Source organism: Pipistrellus hanaki, assembly GCF_964339955.1.
Source record: "Pipistrellus hanaki genome assembly, chromosome: 5".
NCBI classification, from domain to species: domain Eukaryota; kingdom Metazoa; phylum Chordata; class Mammalia; order Chiroptera; family Vespertilionidae; genus Pipistrellus; species Pipistrellus hanaki.
This window is the reverse complement of record NC_140507.1, coordinates 70,176,317-70,196,582: the sequence shown is the minus strand read 5'-3', so window position 1 is coordinate 70,196,582 and position 20,266 is coordinate 70,176,317. Positions and strand designations below refer to the sequence as shown.

Here is a 20,266-nt window from a genome sequence, read left to right as displayed (position 1 = left end):
GCTTCAGGCCTTCACTACCGTATTGTCTGTGTCCATGGGTTATGCATATATGTATATAAATTCTTTGGTTAATTACCTTCCACCCACTCCTATGGGGTTTTTATTTCTTGAGCATGATTCTGACTTTCTGCCATTACATGATGCTCAGGCTGGGCTGGTGTGTTTCTCCAAGGAGTCCAATTCCTTTTATCAGGGCACCATGTTAGAAACCAGTGGACACTGGGTGCATTATATTCCATTTTAACATATATATAAATAGTTTTAAAGTTAGACACTAAATAACAGAAATCCAAATGGCCAGTATGGAGGATGGACAAACAGATATTTGAGTAACAAGCTCAGAGGCTCCCATCTGCAAATGGGATTGGGTCTCCAGGAGTGGACCTGTGGGGGTTCTTGCCCCTCTGCCCCAGCTCAGTTCCCAAGCTGCCTGGCCTCCATGCCTTCGTCCAGGCTTTGCCTTCAGCCTGGTGCACCCTTCCCTGCAATCCCAGGACATTCCAAACTGGCGAAAGTCTAGCAGGAATAGAAGCAGCTTGTTGGAGAAGGAAGTGGGGATAGGAGTTTGAATCCACAAGGGTCCTCAATTGGATAAGTCACCTCATTTTCCCCACCTATGAATAATACAAAAGTAAAGCAAATACAGAATGGAATTTACTAGCTTTGTTAGGAGTTAGAGAGGAAGCCTGAGGTTGAGAGGGCCCTCAAGGCACTTTCTTATCCAGGCTCAGTTTCCCCACCCACGAATATTAGAAAAGCGAAATACTGAACGCTTCACGAGTTTGTGTGCCATTCTCGTGCAAGGGCCATGCTAATCTTTTCTGTATCGTCCCGATTTAGTATAGCTTTAGCTAGGGGCCAAACCCAGGGCTACTGACAGGGCATATATTGTAAATACTTTCCACTAAGGGCAACCCATCTTGATATGATATCAGTGCAGCACCTAATGGAATCTTTCACTGGCGTTGAAACAGTGCTGGTTATTCTCACCAGACTCAGGTAGCTGCTGGGAGGGTATTCAGCCTCGCATACACACAGGCCCGGAAGTGGGGCGGAGCCAGAGCCCCGCCGTCCCAGAAACCTCTCCGGGAAGCGGCCGCGCGGCGCGGCGACTCGTTGGTCCCGGGGAAGATGGCGGCACCAGCGCCGGGGAGGTAAGGCGAGTGCGGGCTGCGGCCGCAGCGCCCTGACCGGCCCGATGAGCAAGAGGCACGGGGTCCAGAGGGGTCGGCCGGCCTCCGGGAGTCCCCCTACCCCTGGAGCGCGTGCCGGAGGAGGCGGGGCCTTGGGGGCCTGGGGCGGAGCCTGCGGGGTCAGAGGGCGGGCCGGAAAAGCAAAGGGTGCTGGGTAAGGGGCCTGGGCGTGGCCTGGGCTTGTTGCCGGAGTGGGGTCCTCAGCCGGGGGTGGGGGAAATCGCAGCGGGGCCTTAGGATTGTTTCTCTCTGGGGAGGGTCCTAGGCGAATTGGGGGCGGAGTTTAACGTGTGTTTTTTTGGGGGGGGTTGGGGGTTGGCAGTTTGGGGGCGGGACCTAGTGGTTGTAAGTGGTCCCTGGCTGGGCCTGGAGTTGAAGAGGAGACTTGGAGGCGGAACCTGGAAGGCCCCGGTGTGGGGATGGGGTCTGGAAAGCAAAAGGTGTTAGGGGCGGGGCTGGAGGACTATGGGATCGGAATGGGATGATGCCCAACAACTGAGCCACACTGGCCGGGGCACATGTCACTTGTGACTTTTGAAAGCCTCTAAGGTGCATACCCACCGCAGTCTTCTCTCCATCATCTGAGTAATGTGCACCTGTTAGAGAAAATTAGAAAAGCACAGACATTTAGGATAAAGGGAATCACCTATTATCTTCCACGGAGAAGCACACTGTTAGAATTTTGGAGTCCTTCTCTTCCCTTTCTGTTTTCTGGGTCTTTAAAACACGTGGTTGTAGGCACACTGATGGCAGTTGGGGAGCCCCTGCAGTGAAGCCTATGAGTTCAGGCTGGGCCTGGAGGTTCTAGAGGCAAGTTGAGTGCGGGGCCTGGAAAGCAGAGATTGAAGGGGAAGGGGAAAGAGGGCTTTGGGGGCGGGGCCTGAGGAATTCGGACGTGGGATTTGTGATTGAAAAAAGCGTTTATCATACTTCATGGGGCTTTTTAATGGTGAAAGGAAATAACCCATAATCAATGCCAGGCACATAGCACTGAGGGGATGTTCACCGTTATTGTTATTCTTACAATCCATAAGGCCACAACAAAAACACACCAAAAATATAAATGCTGACTTCCCCCAACCTGTCTCCCCAACTCTGCCGAAGGTAGCCCCACCGGTGCCCTTCCTTATGGATAGACCCAGGTCTGACCTCTTCTCAGTTTCCACTGCTCACCTGGACCAGTGCAGTCACCTTACCCCATTCCCCAGCTGCATCCTCCAGACAGCGGAGGGTCCTGCTGAAATAGAAATAAATCAGTGCCTTCCCGGGACTTGGATGCCATGCAGGGGGAAAATCAGGACCCTGCACTGTCGCCTCCCACCCTTACCCCAATAACCAGGCCACTTCTTAAACACCCCGGGCTCCAGCCATCCTCCGTGCCTTTGCACTGGCTGTTCCCTCCACCCGCAGTGCTCTTCCCCAGATGGCTGCATGCCTCTGTGCGTTCCCTTGCACCTATGCTCATGTCTTTTCCCCGGTGAGGCCTCCCTTACCCTCTGTTTAAAATGCAGCCTTCTTCCCTGACACACGCGTGTAAGACCAAGGGCAGGGATTGGGTCCTTTTCCTTCCTCATGGTGGCCCAGCAGCCAGCATGGCAGTCAGCACCTTGCAGGCACTTGGCAAAGGCAAGCCAGCCCTCCCTGCCACTTCCTCCTTCAGGTGGTCATTCTCTTCCTCAGGTGACTGCTCTCAGTGTGCGACCCGTGGCAGGCGGGCACAATGGACCTGGCTTATGTCTGCGAGTGGGAGAAGTGGCCCAAGAGCACCCACTGTCCGTCAGTGCCCCTGGCCTGCGCCTGGTCCTGCCGCAACCTCATCGCTTTCACCACGGACCTTCGGAATGACGACCAGGGTACACCCTTCACCTCCAGCCCTGCTCCCATTCCCTCTTCTCCCCTCCCCACGCATTGTATACCTCTGGCTCCTATGGTGCCTGCCGTGGGTGACTCCATGTCTCTGGCCTGCCTGGTAGCCACCTCCAACCTGCCCGGGCCCTTTCAGTCCTTCCTCATTCACAATTGGAGGGTGGTGAGGGCCCCAGCCTCTCAGGTGTGCCAAGGGCAGATGCATTGAATGGATGGTGCAACCCTAAGTGAGCCTTCTATTTAATGATGCTTGCTCTCCTCGGTGAACCGCCTCCCATTGAACTGTGGCTGCTTTCCTCAGTGAGTCCCCCAACTTAACCATGGCCCTGTGATGGTGCTCTCCTACCTCTGGTGCCTGGGGGCATTGGGGTCACCCCTGCAGGATAGAAGGGGGGGAAGGTGAGCATTTTACTCAGGCTTGTTGGAGATTTGAGTCTCACTTTCCATACCTTGCATATCACTTTATAAAATATCTATGTTTTTATTGATGTTGAGTAAGGGAGCAGGAAAGGGAGAAATATTGATGTGAGAGCAAAGCATTGATCGCTGCCTCCTGCATGCCCTCCACTGAGGATTAAGCCCACAACCTGGGCATGTGCCCTGACTGGGAATTGAAGCAGCAAGCTTTTGGTGCATGGGATGATGCCCAACAACTGAGCCACACTGGCCGGGGCACAGTCACTTGTGACTTTTGAAAGCCTCTAAGGTGCATGCCCACCGCGGTCCTCTCCCCATCATCTGAGTAATGTGCACCTGTTAGAGAAAATTAGAAAAGCACAGATATTTAGGATAAAGGGAATCACCTATTATCTTCCACGGAGAAGCACACTGTTAGAATTTTGGGGTCGTTCTCTTTCCGTTCTGTTCTCTGGGTCTCTAAAATAAAACACGTGGTTGTAGGCACACTGATGGCACACTCGCAGGCCTGCTCTTTTTCTCGAGGGAGCACAAGCCTGTGCCTCATTAGTTCCCAGGCTGAGCATATGGTCAGCAGCATCTCCATGACTTCCCTTTGGGTGAGAATTGCTGGGTTCCTCCGTGACTTCAGAGCCACATCGTTGTCACTGAACTGACCATACCCCGTCCCGTCTCCTGCAGACCTGACCCGCCTGATCCACATTCTGGACACGGAGCACCCCTGGGACGTGCACTCCGTCAGCTCCGAGCACAGTGAGGCCATCACCTGCCTCGAGTGGGACCAGTCAGGTGAGGGCGGGGCTGGTAGGGTTGGTAGGGTCCTGAGTGGCTGAAGGAGACCATGGAGATGTTCACACTTGATCCGGAACCCCAGGGAGACGTGTTCTGTATTTCTTTGGTCCTGTCCCCAGAGGCAGAGCTGGGACTGGAACCTTCGATTTACAGCTTTGCGGCTACTGCTTTTCCTGTTCCCGTGTTCAGAGCCATTTCTGCATCAGCCTTGTGCCACTCCCCCGCTCCATCTCACTGGGCTGGCTTCTCCCAGGCCTTTGAAGTCCCGCGGGTAATAGTGCTTGCTGGGGATTTGTGATGCAGGTTTGCTTCACACAGGCTCCCGGCTCCTGTCAGCTGATGCCAATGGACAAATCAAGTGTTGGAGCATGGCGGACCACCTGGCCAACAGCTGGGAGAGCTCTATGGGAAGCCTGGTGGAGGGGGACCCCATCGTGGCCCTGTCCTGGCTGCACAATGGTGTGAAGTTGGCACTGCACGTAGAAAAGGTGGGTGTCTGCCTGAGTAAATGTGGTAGGTGAACCCACTTATTTCATCCATCCGTCTGTCACCTTGGCTCCTCCTCCCCCAAAACCAGCATCTTCTGTTGTTCCTTTTTTCTTTTCTTTTTTTAAAGAAAAAATATATAGCCGAAACCAGTTTGGCTCAGTGGATAAAGTGTCGGCCTGCGGACTGAAGGGTCACAGGTTCGATTTCGGTCAGGGGCATGTACCTTGGTTGTGGGCACATCCACAGTAGGGGGTATGCAAGAGGCAGCTAATCGATATTTCTCTCTCATCAATGTTTTTAACTCTCTATCTCTCTCCCTTCCTCTCTGTAAAAAATAAATAAAATACATTTAAAAAGTATATATATATATATTATTTCAGAGAGGAAAGGAGAGGGAGAGAGAGAAACATAAATGATGAGAGAGAATCCTGCATACCCCCTACTGGGGATCGAGCCACAACTTGGGCATGTACCTCTGACTGGAATCGAACCCAGGACCCTTCAGTCCCGCAGGCTGACACTCTGTCCACTGAGCCAAACTGGCTAGGGCAGTGGTCGGCAAACTCATTAGTCAACAGTGGCAAACCTTGGCTCACGAGCCGCATATGGCTCGCGAGCCGCAGTTTGCCGACCACTGGGCTAAGGCATCTTCTGGTTTTTTTAACCTGGGGCCTGGCTCATACCTTTTATCAAGCTGTCAGTTGGCACTTGTGTTTTCAATGGGCCACCTGTTTAACTGATGGCTGCTGTCCTCAGTGAATCTTCCATTACACTGTACTGAGAACCCAGTCCACACTTTGATTCAGTAATGTTCCAGAATTCCTCTCTCCGTGCCCTGGTTCAGCGCAGTGTCATAGTTAGCACATTGCTGGCCAGTAGTTTTATTGCTAGCTTTACCCAGTGACCAGATAAGTTTCTATTGAATGGATACAAAAAACGTTTTGCATAAATGTTAAAGGCATGCTTTAAAATTAAATACCCATTGCGTTTTGAAGTTATTTATTACATGTTCTCACAAGCTAATATTTTTTAAAGTATGATACTTTGTAAAACACTGTGTAATATGAAGCGAGGATTCTTGTGATCCATCCTCAGTGTGCTAAGACTGAAGCCTCCTGGATCAAGGGAAACCTGAGTTAAAATTCTGACTTCATGCCTATATGCATCACTTTACTTATTACCAAATGGGGCTCTTGGTGGGTCCTGGTGAGGATTCATTGAGAGAATGCATGAGGGGAGTCAGCCTGGGGCCTGGCACAGGTCAGAGGCCCAGGAACCTGCATTCTGTTCCAGCTCACAGGAGAGGGGTGTACCACTTAGAGAAACCCTGTGTAGCCGCCAGCTCAGTGCTGTTTCAGTGACTAAACAGCACAGACACAGCTCACAAGTGTCATGCTGAGGGAAAGAAACCAGACCTAGAGGCTGCACACTGGTTCCACTCAGGTAAAATTCTAGAAAAGGCAAAACTAACACACAACCAGGACCCATGGTAGGGTGGCATGAGGGCCCTTTTGAGGGGAGTGGGTTCTGGTCATGATTTTAGTGGTTTTCCATGGCAATACGCTTGTCAAGTCCCATGGGACCATATGCTTAAAAAAGAGTGAATTTTGTTGCACATAAATTGTAGCTTAACCCTAATTTGACATAAAACAGTAATAAAATAGCAGCAGCCAGTACTTTTATGGTGCCTCCTGAATTCTTAATGCAGGGTCTGCACATACAGCCAGCAGGCCGCATGCAGCCCCACATGTTTCTGTGAACAGTCTTATTGGCAGCGACTTCTACAAACTCAGAGAAAGAGCAAGCAGTCCCCCAGCAGAGGCCACCCGGCCTGCAAACCTAAAATACCGAGTGTCCGGCCCCTTACAGGAGAAGCTTGCTGACTCCTGTCCTTCATGTATTCAGTCATTTGACTCTCAGCAGGGTCCTCAAAGCACAGATGAGGAGACCGAGGGTCAGAGGGGCCCATATCACAGTGCTCAAGTGGCCGAGGCAGGATTTGAATTCAGGTCCACGCTTTTGTAGCTTCCCCCTCATTGTTCTCTGTTCCTGTGGGTGTGACTCGCAGAAGGGGGTTGTCGGGTCACAAGAGGCAGACCCCTAACAGCTCCATGGGGCATCGTTCCTCACGCCCTCGGTGGGGGTGGAGCCAATACTAAGAACCCTCGCCCTCCCCCCCGCAGTCAGGTGCCTCCAGCTTCGGGGAGAAGTTCTCCCGGGTCAAGTTCTCACCGTCGCTCACCCTGTTCGGGGGCAAGCCCATGGAGGGCTGGATCGCAGTGACCGTCAGCGGCCTGGTCACCGTGTCCCTGCTGAAGCCCAGCGGGCAGGTGCTGACGTCGACGGAGAGCCTGTGCCGGCTGCGGGGCCGAGTGGCCCTGGCCGACATCGCCTTCACGGGCGGCGGCAACATCGTGGTGGCCACGGCGGATGGCAGCAGCGCCTCCCCCGTGCAGTTCTACAAGGTGTGCGTGAGCGTGGTGAGCGAGAAGTGCCGCATCGACACCGAGATCCTGCCCTCGCTCTTCATGCGCTGCACCACCGACCTCAACCGCAAGGACAAGTTCCCCGCCATCACCCACCTCAAGTTCCTGGCCCGAGACATGTCTGAGCAGGTGAGGCCCCCTGGGCTGCGGCCCCGGTGCCCACATTTCTCATTTCCAGTCCTGGATCGGGAGTCCAACACGGGTCTCACGGGGCTAACCCAGGTGTGGGCAGGGCTGGTCTTTCCAGAAGCTCCAAGGAAAACCGTTTCCAGCCTTTTCCAGCTTCTAGAGGGGCCGTATCCCTGGTTCTTGGCACCTTCCTCCATCTTTTTTTAAAAAAATATATTTTATTGATTTTTTACAGAGAGGAAGAGAGAGGGATAGAGAGTTAGAAACATCGATGAGAGAGAATCATCGATCAGCTGCCTCTTGCACACCCCCCACTGTGGATGTGCTAATAACCAAGGTATGTGCCCTTACCGGAATTGAACCGGGACCATACAGTCCACAGGCCGACGCTCTATCCACTGAGCCTAACCGGTTTTAGCACCTTCCTCCATCTTCATAGCCAGCACAGCCTCCACCATCTCTGACCCTTTCACCTCTCTCGTGAGGACTCTGTGATGACACGGCTCCTCAAGGACTCCAGAATTGTCCCTATCTCAGAGTCCTTGACTTAATCCCACCCGCAAAGCCCACATGTCCCAGGTCCTGAGACCAGGAGAGAAATGTGTTTCAGGCTGTTGTTCAGTTGACCCCACTAAGTCACTATGTTCCCATCATAACAATGCGCAGTAAGGCCTAAAGAAGCAGGGAGAGCATCATGAGGTGATGCGTACTGTTCCAGCGGAGTGGTGGATAGGTAAGCTTGGGTCCACAGCGGCTGTGAGGCCAGGGCCAGTGTGAGTGACTGAGGAGACACGGGCCTGGGGAGGGAAGGCAGCTAGATAAGGCAGGCCAGCGTCTGAGCCTGGGCTAGAGCCAGCCCTCCTGTAGGTGTGAATGCCCAGGTGCCGCCGCCGCCTCAGTCACCCCTTTCCTCCCAGGTGCTCCTGTGCGCGTCCAGCCAGACCAGCAGCATCGTGGAGTGCTGGTCCCTGCGGAAGGAGGGGCTCCCCGTGAACAACATCTTCCAGCAGATCTCTCCTGTGGGTGAGTCTCCTCGGTGGCGCTGGCACTTGACTTTTAAATTGGGGAAACTTGGGCTCAGAGAGGTGAAGTCCTTACTGGTAGTCACCCAGCAGGCAGCCCAGCCACACAACCTGAAACCTTAGGGCGGGGCGGGTTGGTGGAGGAAGAGCAGAGCAAAAGTCCCGGGCACAGAGCCCGGAGCTGAACCGGCGCAGCAGGGGGGATGGCTGCAGGGAGTCACTTCATCCTAAAAGCCGTGGAATCTTGCAGAAACCCTGGTTTAGAGTGAGGAAACTGAGGCTGGAGGCTTAACCGAGTTTACCAAGAACAAGCCTACATTCTCACCTCCCTCTCCCCATCCTTTCCCCCATGGGGAGACCATGGCTCAGGATGGCCCCAAGGCTGGCAACCCCTCCCCAGTGCAGACCCCGGAACTCACTGGCCTGGCCCGGCCTGAAGTCAGCGGGAAGCTGGAAAAGCCACTGGTTTTCAACCCCTGATGGCGGCGCTGTGGGGGGTTACCCTGCGCTGAGACACAGATGCTGAGGCGCAGATGTAGACGTTTTCCTGGCAAAAGAAAGCCCTGCTTTTTGCCGATTATGCTAATGGACTCTGGGGCAGTTGGGTGTTGGGGGCGGGCTGCTGCTGAACAAAAGCTGCTAATGAGGCTGTGTCAAGAGGCCCCTTGAGGCTCCGTTCGCTGCTCAAGGTGGTTACATAAGCTGTCCTGTGGCTGCTGTCCTGTGGCTGTGGAGTAATTACTGAAGAGGGCCACTCTGCCGTGTCCCTGGGCAGGCCTCCCGGGGAACTTTTACAGTGGACCGGCCCCACGGGGGCAGGCGGGGCTGCATTAGTGCCTCCCGGGCAGCAGGGGGCCAGGAAGGGTTTAAATGCTGGGCACAGTTCCCAGCCCACAAGTCCTCCCTGGAAGTCGGCTGTGGTTATTACCTTGACACTTTAGTGTCTTCCATGCCAGATACTGCAATCCCTCTAACCTCTCCGGGCTGCAGTGTCTCCTGAGGGACAGCATTTGCTAAGAGTCCCTTATGGGTTTATAGACTGTGAGGAGCCACCTGGGGCACAAACCTGGACATAGATGGTGGCAGAGATGAGCCTTCTGATAGTAACAAGCCACAGCCCAGTCCTGGCCGCTTTGGCTCAGTTTGTATAGTGTTGGTCCATAAGCGGAAGCATCGTGAGTTTGATTCCCATCAAGGGCACTTACCTGGGTTGCATGTTCGATCCCCCACCCCAGTTGGGGTGTGTGCTGGAGGCAACCAATCGATGTATCTCTCTCATGTCAATATCTCTCTCTCTCTTTCTTCCTTTTTCTCCCCCCTTCTCCCTCCCTTCCACTCTCTCTAAAAATCAATGGAAAATATAGCTTCAGGAGAGGATTAAAAAAATACCCCACGACCAACAAAAAACCACAGCCCATACTATTCTAGGCTGGGTCACCTGGCTGCACCTACTTGGTGCCATTAGCCTCTGGGCTCAGGCTGCTGACCAGCTGGGCCCATCCTCCCAGGCGCACACCCCACAGCCCAGTCTGCTACTCAGTGTCCTGGGCACAAGCACTGTCTGACCCTTTACTTATGTCACCTTCACCAGCACCCACCGGCCAAGCCCAGATCCACAGAAATCAGCCCTTTTCTTGTTGGGGCGGGGCTTCAGTGTCACACTGAGGGTGTGGGTGCAGGAAGGGGGGCATCTTGTCTGATGGGAGAGGGGTGGTCCTCCCTAGCATCTCTTGGATCATGAGGGATAAAACCAAACCTAAGCTGCTGAGTCATGAGGGGAATTTGGGGGTTTGTGTGGTGGCAGGATAAGGAGGGTGGGGTCCCCCTTCTCAGTGGGTGCCCATCGAGTGGGCACCCACTCCCACCAGCTGACAGCTTCCTGAAGGATACCTCCTCCCGACCCCAGGAGGTCCCAGGATTGAGTTCTGCTGGCCACCTTGGGTCAGATACCCGTCCTGCACCAACCACCTGGCTGGGGCATGATGTACTGGTGGCCAGGGCTGGGGGAGGGCCCCTGTGGGGGACAGGCACTGCGATCAGAGGAGGGGACTTGGTCACTGTCGGGGGCTCCCCATTGTGGTGTTTGTTTTGTCTTCATTTCATTGCCGTCTGTGTCCCTGCCCCCTTTTCAGTTGGCGACAAGCAGCCCATGATTCTCAAATGGCGGATCCTGTCAGCCACCAACGACTTGGATCGAGTGTCTGCCGTGGCCCTGCCCAAGCTGCCCATCTCGCTCACCAACACTGACCTGAAGGTGGCCAGTGACACGCAATTCTACCCCGGCCTTGGTACGGTGGTCTCAGAGCTGCCCCTGGTCTCCAGTCAGTTCCTCACTTTCAGGATCAGACAAGCTCAAAGGGCTGTGAGGCTGGCTGATGAAAAGCTGCTTCTTTAGCTTATAAAGGGCAGTTCGAAATCCATCTGGCAGAGGTTGGAAACTTGGGGGCAAACTTTCCAGTTAAGCAGCTGAGACGTTGACCTGGGTTCAGAGCCTGGAGCCTGTGACCATGGGTGAATCAGCGGAAGCACTGGGAGGCTAACAGTCAGCCCAGCCCGTTACAAGTTCATTAAAAGCTTTGGGCTTGAGGAGCCCCTGACCTTCTGACCTCTGTTCCTGCTGTGAGGCCCTTCGTGTGCGCCTGTCCCCTCCACTTTGCCCCCTGGGAGTTGTGCGTTTGCTCACACAGCTAAAACCTAGTGCCAGCGCCAAAGGGACCGGGGCTGTGAGCCTGAACGTGCGGTGGCTGCTCCACTGGCTCATAGGCTGGTAGCAAAGGCAGAGGGGGCAGCAGCTATGGGGCAGCCACCAGACGTGGGGTGATGAGCCCTTTGTGGCTTGGGGCTCACCCAGCCCCAGAGTAGTCACTTCCCATCGTCCAGCTGCCCGGGGGCCTGTTCTAGGCCCTTCCTGCCCCTGACCCTGCATGTGCCCCGCCCCCAGGGCTGGCCCTGGCCTTCCATGACGGTAGCGTCCACATCGTGCACCGGCTGTCGCTGCAGACCATGGCCATCTTCTACAGCTCCACCGCCCCGCGCTCCATGGATGAGCCAGCTATCAAGCGCCCGCGGACCACGGGCCCCACCGTCCACTTCAAGGCCATGCAGCTGTCCTGGACCTCCCTGGCCCTCGTGGGCATTGACAACCACGGGAAGGTAAGCACTGTGCCAGGTGCTCCAAAGCTGCCCACTCAGTGTGGTGGTGGGAGCACCCCCCCTCGTCCCCCTGGCTGTCCCGGAGGAAATGGGCTCCTTCTGGTCACTCTCGGGCGCCTGCCACTCGTTTCGGTATCTACCTGAACCCTGGCTCGTTTCCTCACCCTATGCTGAGGGGCCGTCTGCCGTCCACAGGCCTGTCTAGCATGAGGTGCTCAGCTTCCCTGGGGAACTGCGTCTGTGTCTGGAGGTCCCCACGCCCCCTCCCTCATGGGTTTGTGTCCATCACGTGTTCATTTGTGTCCTAAATGAAGGCACCAGTAACTCCAAATGTGCCTGTGGGTACAGGGTGGCCTCTTGGGCTGTTTTTGGGAAGCAATACCCAGCTCCCTCAAACCCATTAGCACGTCCACACCCCAGGCTCGGGCTGCCCGCACAGCAGCAGGACCGGAAGCCCTCGGAGGGACATGGTGCCCGGAGCCTTAGGCGGCCTCACCTGCCATTGCCTCCCCCACAGCTGAGCATGCTGCGCATCTCGCCCTCCATGGGCCACACGCTGGACGTGAACCTGGCCCTGCGGCACCTGCTTTTCCTGCTGGAGTACTGCATGGTGACCGGCTACGACTGGTGGGACATCCTGCTGCACGTGCAGCCCACCATGGTGCAGAGCCTGGTGGAGCGGCTGCACGAGGAGTACACGCGCCAGAAGGCTGCCCTCCAGCAGGTAGTGCGGGGCCACGTGCCATCACCCGACAGGATGCCCCTCCCTCCTTCCCTCGTCCTCCGCCGGGAGAGATTTCTGTAGGAAGTCAGAGCCCCGTAGGTGACACGTGAGCCCCTGGGGCCACCGCCTCTGCTGCCAGCAGGGGCTTGGAGTGCACACGTGTGCATGCATGTGGAGCTGGGGGTTCCTCATGAGACAGGAGCAACAAGCAGCTTAGGGATCAGAAAGGAAGAGAGAACAATGGCCCGGAGACATGATTGTGTGCCTGTGAGACCAAGTCACCTCGCGGGCCCTGACCTCCAGTGTGAGCAGCATGGAGGCTGCAGAGGACAGTTCCAGAAGCGGTAGCTGTCCTCTGTGCCAGCGATGACCAGTAAGACAGTGAAGTGGGGAAAGGTCCCCCCCATCGGAGCAGCCTGTGGGGCTGAGTGGATTATTCGGGTGGATGTGCGGGTGCAGCACAGGCTCAGGGCTGATCGCAGTGGAAATAAAATCACTGCTGGCGGTGATGACCTCCCCATGACAATGTGCCGCTCGCTAAGGATCTCCTCCGTCCCTCTCCTGAAGAGGAGAAGAGGAGGCACGAGAAGAAGCGCCTGGTGCAGAGCCCGGTTCCTGCCTCATGGCTGTGAGAGGCCCAGGATGCTGTAAAATCACCACTGCTTCCGCCAGGCACAGACGGTAGTTTTGTGTGCCGGTTGCTCCATTGTTCTCTGTCAGCCACCAGGAGGAAAAGCAAGGCTTACAGAAGGATGCTCCTTCAGCGGGAAGCAGCACTAAAAGCATCTCAAATCAAGATGAGTGGGAAACCATCCCAATAAACACATTTTGGATTTTTTAAAAAAATATATTTTATTGATTTTTCACAGAGAGGAAGAGAGAGGGATAGAGAGTTAGAAACATCGGTGAGAGAGAATCATCGATCAGCTGCCTCTTGCACACCCCCTACTGGGGATGTGCCCGCAACCAAGGTACATGCCCTTGACCGGAATCGAACCCGGGACCTTTTAGTTTGCAGGCCGACGCTCTATCCACTGAGCCAAACCGGTCCCGGCATGGATTTTTTTTTTTTTTTTTTTTTAAATCACTGCTCCTGGGCAGTAAGTGACCTAAAGCATTTTAATTCTTTCGTGCATTCACCCATCCCATGAGACCAGGTCTCCCCTCGGACTGCTGCCATCCGGGCCAAGTCAGCGGAGGGGGAGCCGTCCTGGGCACAGTGGGGTGTTGAGCAGCTCCCACCCACTCAATGCCAGGCACACCCCCAGTGTGACAGCTACAGATGTCCCCAGAGGAAGCCCTAGTGTCCCCTGGGGGCAGGGCCACTCCCAGGTTGACTCCTCCCCATTCTGGGAGAGGTGCTCTTTTCTGATTCTGCCACAGGGAGGTAAGCAGGTTGCCTCAGCTTGCCCCGCCCAGCTCCACACTGTGGCAAAGTGACTTTCTCACGCTGCACCCCGCCCCCCCCAGGTCCTCTCCACCCGGATCCTGGCCATGAAGGCTTCACTCTGCAAGCTCTCGCCCTGCACCGTGACCCTGGTGTGTGACTACCATGCCAAGCTCTTCCTCATCGCCATCAGCTCCACGCTCAAGTCCCTGCTGCGCCCACACATCCTCAACACCCCCGACAAAAGCCCCGGCGACCGGCTGACCGAGATCTGCGCCAAGATCACAGACGTCGGTGGGTCCTGCCCCCTCCCGGCAGGCCACCCTCAGGGCTGCTGCACAGGCACAGCTGGGTGCGAGAATGTCCTACATCCCACCCGCACGCTGTCCCTGGGAGCCGGCTGTGCCAAGCTTGGGGGCGGTAACTGGCCCTCAGGGCTGGCCTGGAGCTGGGGCAGATGTTAACCAGCAGGGAACCGGATGAGTCATGCCGGGGAGGAGCTGCAAGGGGCCCAGTGCAGGCTGGCCCGAGGGACATTGTGGTTGTCTGAGAGTTGGAGTGGACACCGTTGCTCTAGGTCCAGCCCTTTCCTCCAAGCTCTCAGCTCAGCCATCTTGTCCACGTGCTTGTTCACAGTGTTGGGTTGGCCTCGTCAGGCCCAGCTCACATTGGGTGCTGGTGGGTAACAAGAGGCCCAGCCACCTGACCACCCTCCCCTTCCAGATATCGACAAGGTCATGATCAACCTCAAAACAGAGGAGTTTGTCCTGGACATGAACACGCTTCAGGCGCTGCAGCAGCTCCTGCAGTGGGTGGGCGACTTCGTGCTCTACCTGCTGGCCAGCCTGCCCAACCAGGTGTGCCCCCGCCCGAGTCCCCCCGAGGCCCCGCCCCCCGGCCCCGTGGGGGTGACGGTGCGGCACACAGTTAACACCGGCCTGGTGCCTCCCGCAGGGCGCCCCGCTGCGGCCGGGACACAGCTTCCTGCGGGACGGCACCTCGCTCGGCATGCTGCGGGAGCTGATGGTCGTCATCCGCATCTGGGGCCTGCTGAAGCCCAGCTGCCTGCCCGTGTACACCGCCACCTCCGACACGCAGGACAGCATGTCCCTGCTCTTCCGCCTGCTCACCAAGCTCTGGATCTGCTGTGAGGTTCCCAGCCCCTCCAGCACATAAACCCCAGCTGAGTCCCCCCCACCAGCGTATAAACTTCCACAAATCGAACCAGCTCTCTCTCAGTCTCTGCTGTTTACCCCGCACCCAGCGCAGGGCCGAGCACAGGGTGGGTGCTCATAAACATCAGCTGTTTTTGGCGCCGAGTGGCTGGTCTCGAGTCACCAGATTACATTTCCGTTGTCCTTGCAGCCCTGTTCCTAGCAAGGCATCTGGTGCTCACAATGTTTTCCAAATGAGTGAGTGGGTTCCCATTTTATAGCGAAGGCCAGAGAGGGAGGGCTTCCGGGGCAGCTCTGAAAGCCGGGTCAGAGCTGACCTGGCCCCTGAGCACTGAGCTGACCACCACATCCCCATGTCCCCTCTGCAGGCCGTGACGAGGGCCCCACAAGTGAGCCAGACGAGACGCTCGTTGATGAGTGCTGCCTGCTGCCCAGCCAGCTGCTCATTCCCAGCTTGGACTGGCTGCCCGTCAGTGACGGCCTGGTCAGCCGCCTGCAGCCCAAGCAGCCCCTGCGCCTGCACTTCGGCAAGGCCCCCGTTCTCCCCGGCAGCGCCACCACCTTGCAGCTGGACGGCCTCATCAGGTGCGTGCCCTCTGCCTCGGGCCCTTTGCACCTTCTTTCCGGAGGGTTCCCCCCACTGAACCTACCGACTCCTTCATGCTTCCGCCTCAGGGCTGTGTGCTGTGCTGTGCCTGCTGCTTCCTTCTGACCTTGACCCAAATGCTGTCCCTGGGAGAGGTCCCCAGCTTAGGCAGTGAATTCCCCCCACCACCACCTCCTAGTATGTCACTTCTCTCCACATCACCTCAGTGTTTTTTTTCTTTATCTTTAAATTTTTAGAAAATTGTATTGATTTCAGAGAGGAAGGGAGAGCGAAAGAACACAGAAACATCAATGATGAGAGAGAATCATTGATCTGCTGCTTCCTGCACACCCCCTACTGGGGATTGAGTCCACATATGCCCTTGACCGGAATTGAACCCAGGACCCTTCAGTCCACAGGCCGATGCTCTATCCACTGAGTCAAACTGGCTTCGGCCATCACCTCAGTCTTCACTCCTGTGTGCACTCGGGTATCCATGTAACACCGAGTCCTCCCCCTCTGGCCTGTCGCCTCTTGCATGCAGTGCCCACATGGCTGGCCGTGGTTACTTGGGCTCCAGCCTCTGAGCCCCCGACTATAAAGCACATCCGGTCTGGTGCCGGCCCCGGCAGACACTAACTCAGGCAGGACCATCACAGGGCTGCAGGGAACTCACGCCGTCAGGGGCCGGCCCTGTCTTTGGAAACGGGTCTGGATAGCTGAAGCCTGCTAAGTTAATCCTTCACTGCCCACAGTACTGTAGCGGGGGGCAGGAGGTTTGTCCCATTTACAGAGGAGCCAACAGCTCGGAAAGGTTCAATCGCGCCCTGGCTGGTGTGGCTCAGTTGGTTAGGCATCGTCCCATGCACCAAAAGGTTGCTGGTTCGATCCCTGGCAGGGGTGTGCAGGAGGCAGCCAAGCAATTTACGTTCTCACATCAGTGTTTCTCCTTCTCCCTTTCCTATTCTCTCTATAAAAATCAATTAAACCAAAAACCAAAAATAAAAGGTGCAGTCACTGAGCCAGGGTTACAACCAGGAACTCTGGAACCCTGGGCCACCATCTTCTGCGCTCCCACCCCACTCAGTGCCCATTGGATGGAGAAACACACATGACCTCCCAAGTATCCTGTTCCTTTGGAAGTTTCAGAAAACACGAGTAAGCCCTGGCTCGGAGGCTCGGTTGGCTGGAGTGCTGTCCTGCACACCAAAAGGTTGCGGGTTCAATTCTCCGTCAGGGCACATAACCTAGGTTGTGTGCTCAATCCCTGGTTGGAGGCAACCAATTGATGTTTCTCTCTCTCTCTCTCTCTCTCTCCCTTCCTCTCTAAAAATAATTAATAAACATATCCTTGGGTTTATTAAAATAATTAATAAACATATCCTTTTACTTTGAAAGTAAAAAAAAAAGTAAATAAAACAGGTGAATAAAAGAAATAACCATTCACACCCTGGGGTCCCACCTCTGGGACCGCCCTGCATTCATCACACACTGATGAATCGTAGGCTTCCTCTTTTGGGGGTTCAGAAAAGACTTTATGAATGAGTATGCTAGTTACAGAGAGGTTTAAAACCCTTTGTTCTGGAAACTTCCAAGCATGCTTTAAACAAATATAACCAACTGTCCTGCCCCAGTCACCAGGTCACTCCTGCAGAAGCTCCTACTGCCAGGCTCTCGGTGTCATCCAGGTTGTCCGGCACCGTCCCTGCAGGGTGTCTGTGTGCAGAGAGAGTGTGGATGCACACCTGCCTGCACACACTCCCTTATGTTTTGCCACAGGGGGTGTGTCGTGTGTGCATGCATCTGTGTTCGCGTGTGTGCACAGGTGCGCATCTCTCTGTGTGTTGTGGGTTGGAGGCCTGATTTCCTTCGCTCTCCCCTCATCGGCCAGGGCATCGGGCCAGCCCAAGATCGACCACCTGCGGAGGCTGCACCTGGGAGCCCACCCCACGGAGGAGTGCAAGGCCTGTACGAGGTGAGCCGCCCACTGAGGACCCTTTGTCAGTCCCGTGGCAAACACTGAGCCCACTCTGCCACCAGCTGACCACCGGGTGTGAGGTTTCTGTCTGTGAACTTCACTTTCCCCACTTGTGGAGCTGCCCAGAGGGCACACAGGCAGTTTCTGTAATGGACGAACTGCCTTGGGGGGCCTGGGCTTCCTTTCCTGGGGCACGATGGCGATCAGGTGACCACACAGCCCTGGCAGAGCTCCTGGTGCAGGAATGAAGTCCAGCCACAGCAGTATGAGGCCTGGGCCCTGATTGCTGCCACACGATCCCAGACGCAGGTTCTGACTTGCAGATCACACCACTAGGGCGTGTCTAAGCCAGGACTAGAATCCCTACCCTTGCCACGTTCACTGAGGGAGGAGAAGGGCGATGCCTAAACGTGGAAGAGTTAGCTCAGTGTGAGGATAGCGCATGGAATAGTATTCCTGGTGGGGGACGGCATGTGCAGGGGCCCAGTGGCAGGTGCGAGAGGGCCCTGCCAGCACACACTGCCACCCGGTCTGTCTGCAGGTGTGGCTGTGTCACCATGCTCAAGTCGCCCAACAAGACAACAGCCGTCAAACAGTGGGAACAGCGCTGGATCAAGAACTGCCTGTGTGGGGGGCTCTGGCGGCGGATGCCCCTCAACTGCCCTTGACTGGGGCCCCAAGCCCTGTAAATAGACTCCTGATGGATTTTATAGGAATTCGATTCTGTCCCTTCGCCAGGACAGCATTCCACACACTCAGGACCTTCATTAGTGCCCTAAAACACGGCCATCCTGGCCGGGCCAGGCAGCTCAGCTGGTTAGAGCGTGGTCCCCACACACCAAGGTTGGAGGTTGAATCTCTAGTCAGGGCACATACAAGAAATAGCCAAGGAATGTGTACATAAGTGGGATAACAATGGATGTTCCTCTCCCTCTAAAAATAAATAATTTTTTAAAATAGTCATTCTTCAAGTGTGGCTTTTGGAGCCTCATCAGCCAAGGCCTGATGGGGGGCGGGGCAGGTGGAGACCTGGCCTGAAGCCTCAGGTTGGTGCCCAGGGGCTCCACTGTTCCTCTCTGGAGCCTAACGGTGCCTCCCAGGAAGTGGGGCCGTTTCACAGCTGGTCTCTCTCCATGCAGTGTGCTAACAGACACCTAGGCCTGCTCACATGTCTTGTGGCTCAGGTGCCGACTTCCCCAAACCTCCAGACCCCCGGGTTTCCCAACTCCCAGACGCCCTGGTCATAGTTCAGAGGGTCCAGGACATTCTGAATGTTGGTCCTTTAACATGTCCTGTGTGAGCCCCGGCTGTTGTGGCTCAGTTGGTTGAGTGTCATCCCTTCTCTGCATTTTGTGGCCACACTGCTCCCAGGCCTCCAGCCTTCCTCTACTCACAACCCACCTGCTCCTCCCAGACCATCTCTGCAATCTTCTATGGCTCCCACTGACCGCAGGATGGGGGTGAACCTCCTGTGACCCCCCGAGGCTGCACCCCCCTTCGCCTCTCCCCATCCCACCCTCCAGGGGAGGAAGCCTGGCCGGCTTCCCAGGCATCAGCTCATGGACAGGGCGCAGCCCATCTGTAGCCCCCCACCCGTCTGGTCAGATCAAAGGCAGGATGCCCAGTCAGTGTGTACTTCAGAGGAACAGTGAATACCTTCTTAATCTAAGTCTCACATGTCACCAGGGACAGATAAAATATAAGATGTATTTGGTTTCTGAAAGTCCCACTTAACTAGCTAGCCTGTATTTTTAAAATATATATTTTATTGATTTTTTTACAGAGAAGAAGGGAGAGGGATAGAGAGTTAGAAACATCAATGAGAGAGAAACATCGATTAGCTGCCTCCTGCACATCCCCCGCTGGGGATATGCCCACAACCAAGGTACATGCCCTTGACCAGAGTCAAACCCGGGACCCCTCACTCTGCAGGCTGATGCTCTATCCACTGAGCCAAACTAGTCAGATAGCCAGGTATTTTTATTTGCTAAATCTAGTCATCCTCCTTCCACCCCTTTCAAAACCACTCCCTGGCATCATCACTTCATTCAGAAAATACCTATAGAGTGACTGAGTCTTTGGTGCTGAATGACCAGCAATTACGTCTCTTACAAAATTTATGAGCGCGCTGAGGAGGATCTTTCCATAGGAAAGCTTACATGAGTTGGATTCCATGCAACAGAATACATGGCCGGCTCTTCTGAGCAGGACACAGCACCCAGCCCAGGGCCAGGCACACGGGATGAGCTCAATAAACTCTTGTGTATAAAGTAATGCTCCATGTACAAAAGCAAAATCCTCCCACAGTCCCAATTCCAACTTCCCAATCTCCGGTGGGGCACACAACTTTACCTTTAGACCCCCCCCCCCCCTTTTTTTTTTTTCCCAACAAAAGGGAAGCCATGAATGCCCTTGGGGGCTAGGCTTAACTAGTGGGACCTAGTGGCCCCTCATCCAGGCAGGAGAAAGGACACAGGTGCCCTCTGTCACCTCCCTGTCATTGCCCAGAAGGAGGGCAGTGAGGGGTGGGGACAGGGCAGAGCTGTGTGGCTGCTCAGGGACACCCACCAATCTCTTTCTATGGCCCTCTCAGCCCAGGGAATGTCTCTAAATGCAGATGCCATGGCTCTGGGTTCGAATTCAGACTTTGCCAGTAGCTTCTGTGTGACCTCGAGAGATTTACATGAGCCCTCCCAGCCTATTTCCCAATTTGCGACATAGTCATAAAGCACAACTTGAGCGTCTCTGTACACCTAAATCTCAGCCCAGAGCAGGGGCCTGCACACATAGGCCCTCACAGTCCATTTGGGAAGCAAAAGGAGAGCTGGACGTTAGCCAGACCCAAGGGGACAGGCGTCCTCTCTACTGG

The 20,266-nt window shown here is 55.3% G+C and overlaps 1 protein-coding gene across 6 annotated transcripts; it reads left to right on the top strand.

Moving 5' to 3' along the window:
* Positions 1-1,053: 1,053 nt before the first annotated feature.
* Positions 1,054-18,360, top strand: MED16 (mediator complex subunit 16). 6 transcript variants are annotated; one of them, XM_084886384.1, is made up of 15 exons: positions 1,054-1,154; positions 2,874-3,046; positions 4,158-4,265; positions 4,587-4,756; positions 6,941-7,372; positions 8,290-8,395; positions 10,527-10,682; positions 11,336-11,547; positions 12,065-12,271; positions 13,742-13,952; positions 14,382-14,515; positions 14,613-14,805; positions 15,202-15,418; positions 17,311-17,394; positions 17,939-18,360. In XM_084886384.1, exons 2-15 carry the CDS (start codon positions 2,914-2,916, stop codon positions 18,063-18,065), a joined length of 2,490 nt encoding a protein of 829 aa, XP_084742510.1. In that variant the 5' UTR covers positions 1,054-1,154; positions 2,874-2,913; the 3' UTR covers positions 18,066-18,360. The 6 variants fall into 6 exon arrangements, with proteins under 6 accessions (XP_084742510.1, XP_084742511.1, XP_084742513.1 ...); XM_084886385.1 differs by lacking the exon at positions 1,054-1,154 and adding an exon at positions 1,233-1,347; XM_084886387.1 differs by lacking the exon at positions 1,054-1,154 and adding an exon at positions 1,252-1,347 and having other exon boundaries at positions 2,854-3,046.
* Positions 18,361-20,266: the final 1,906 nt, after the last annotated feature.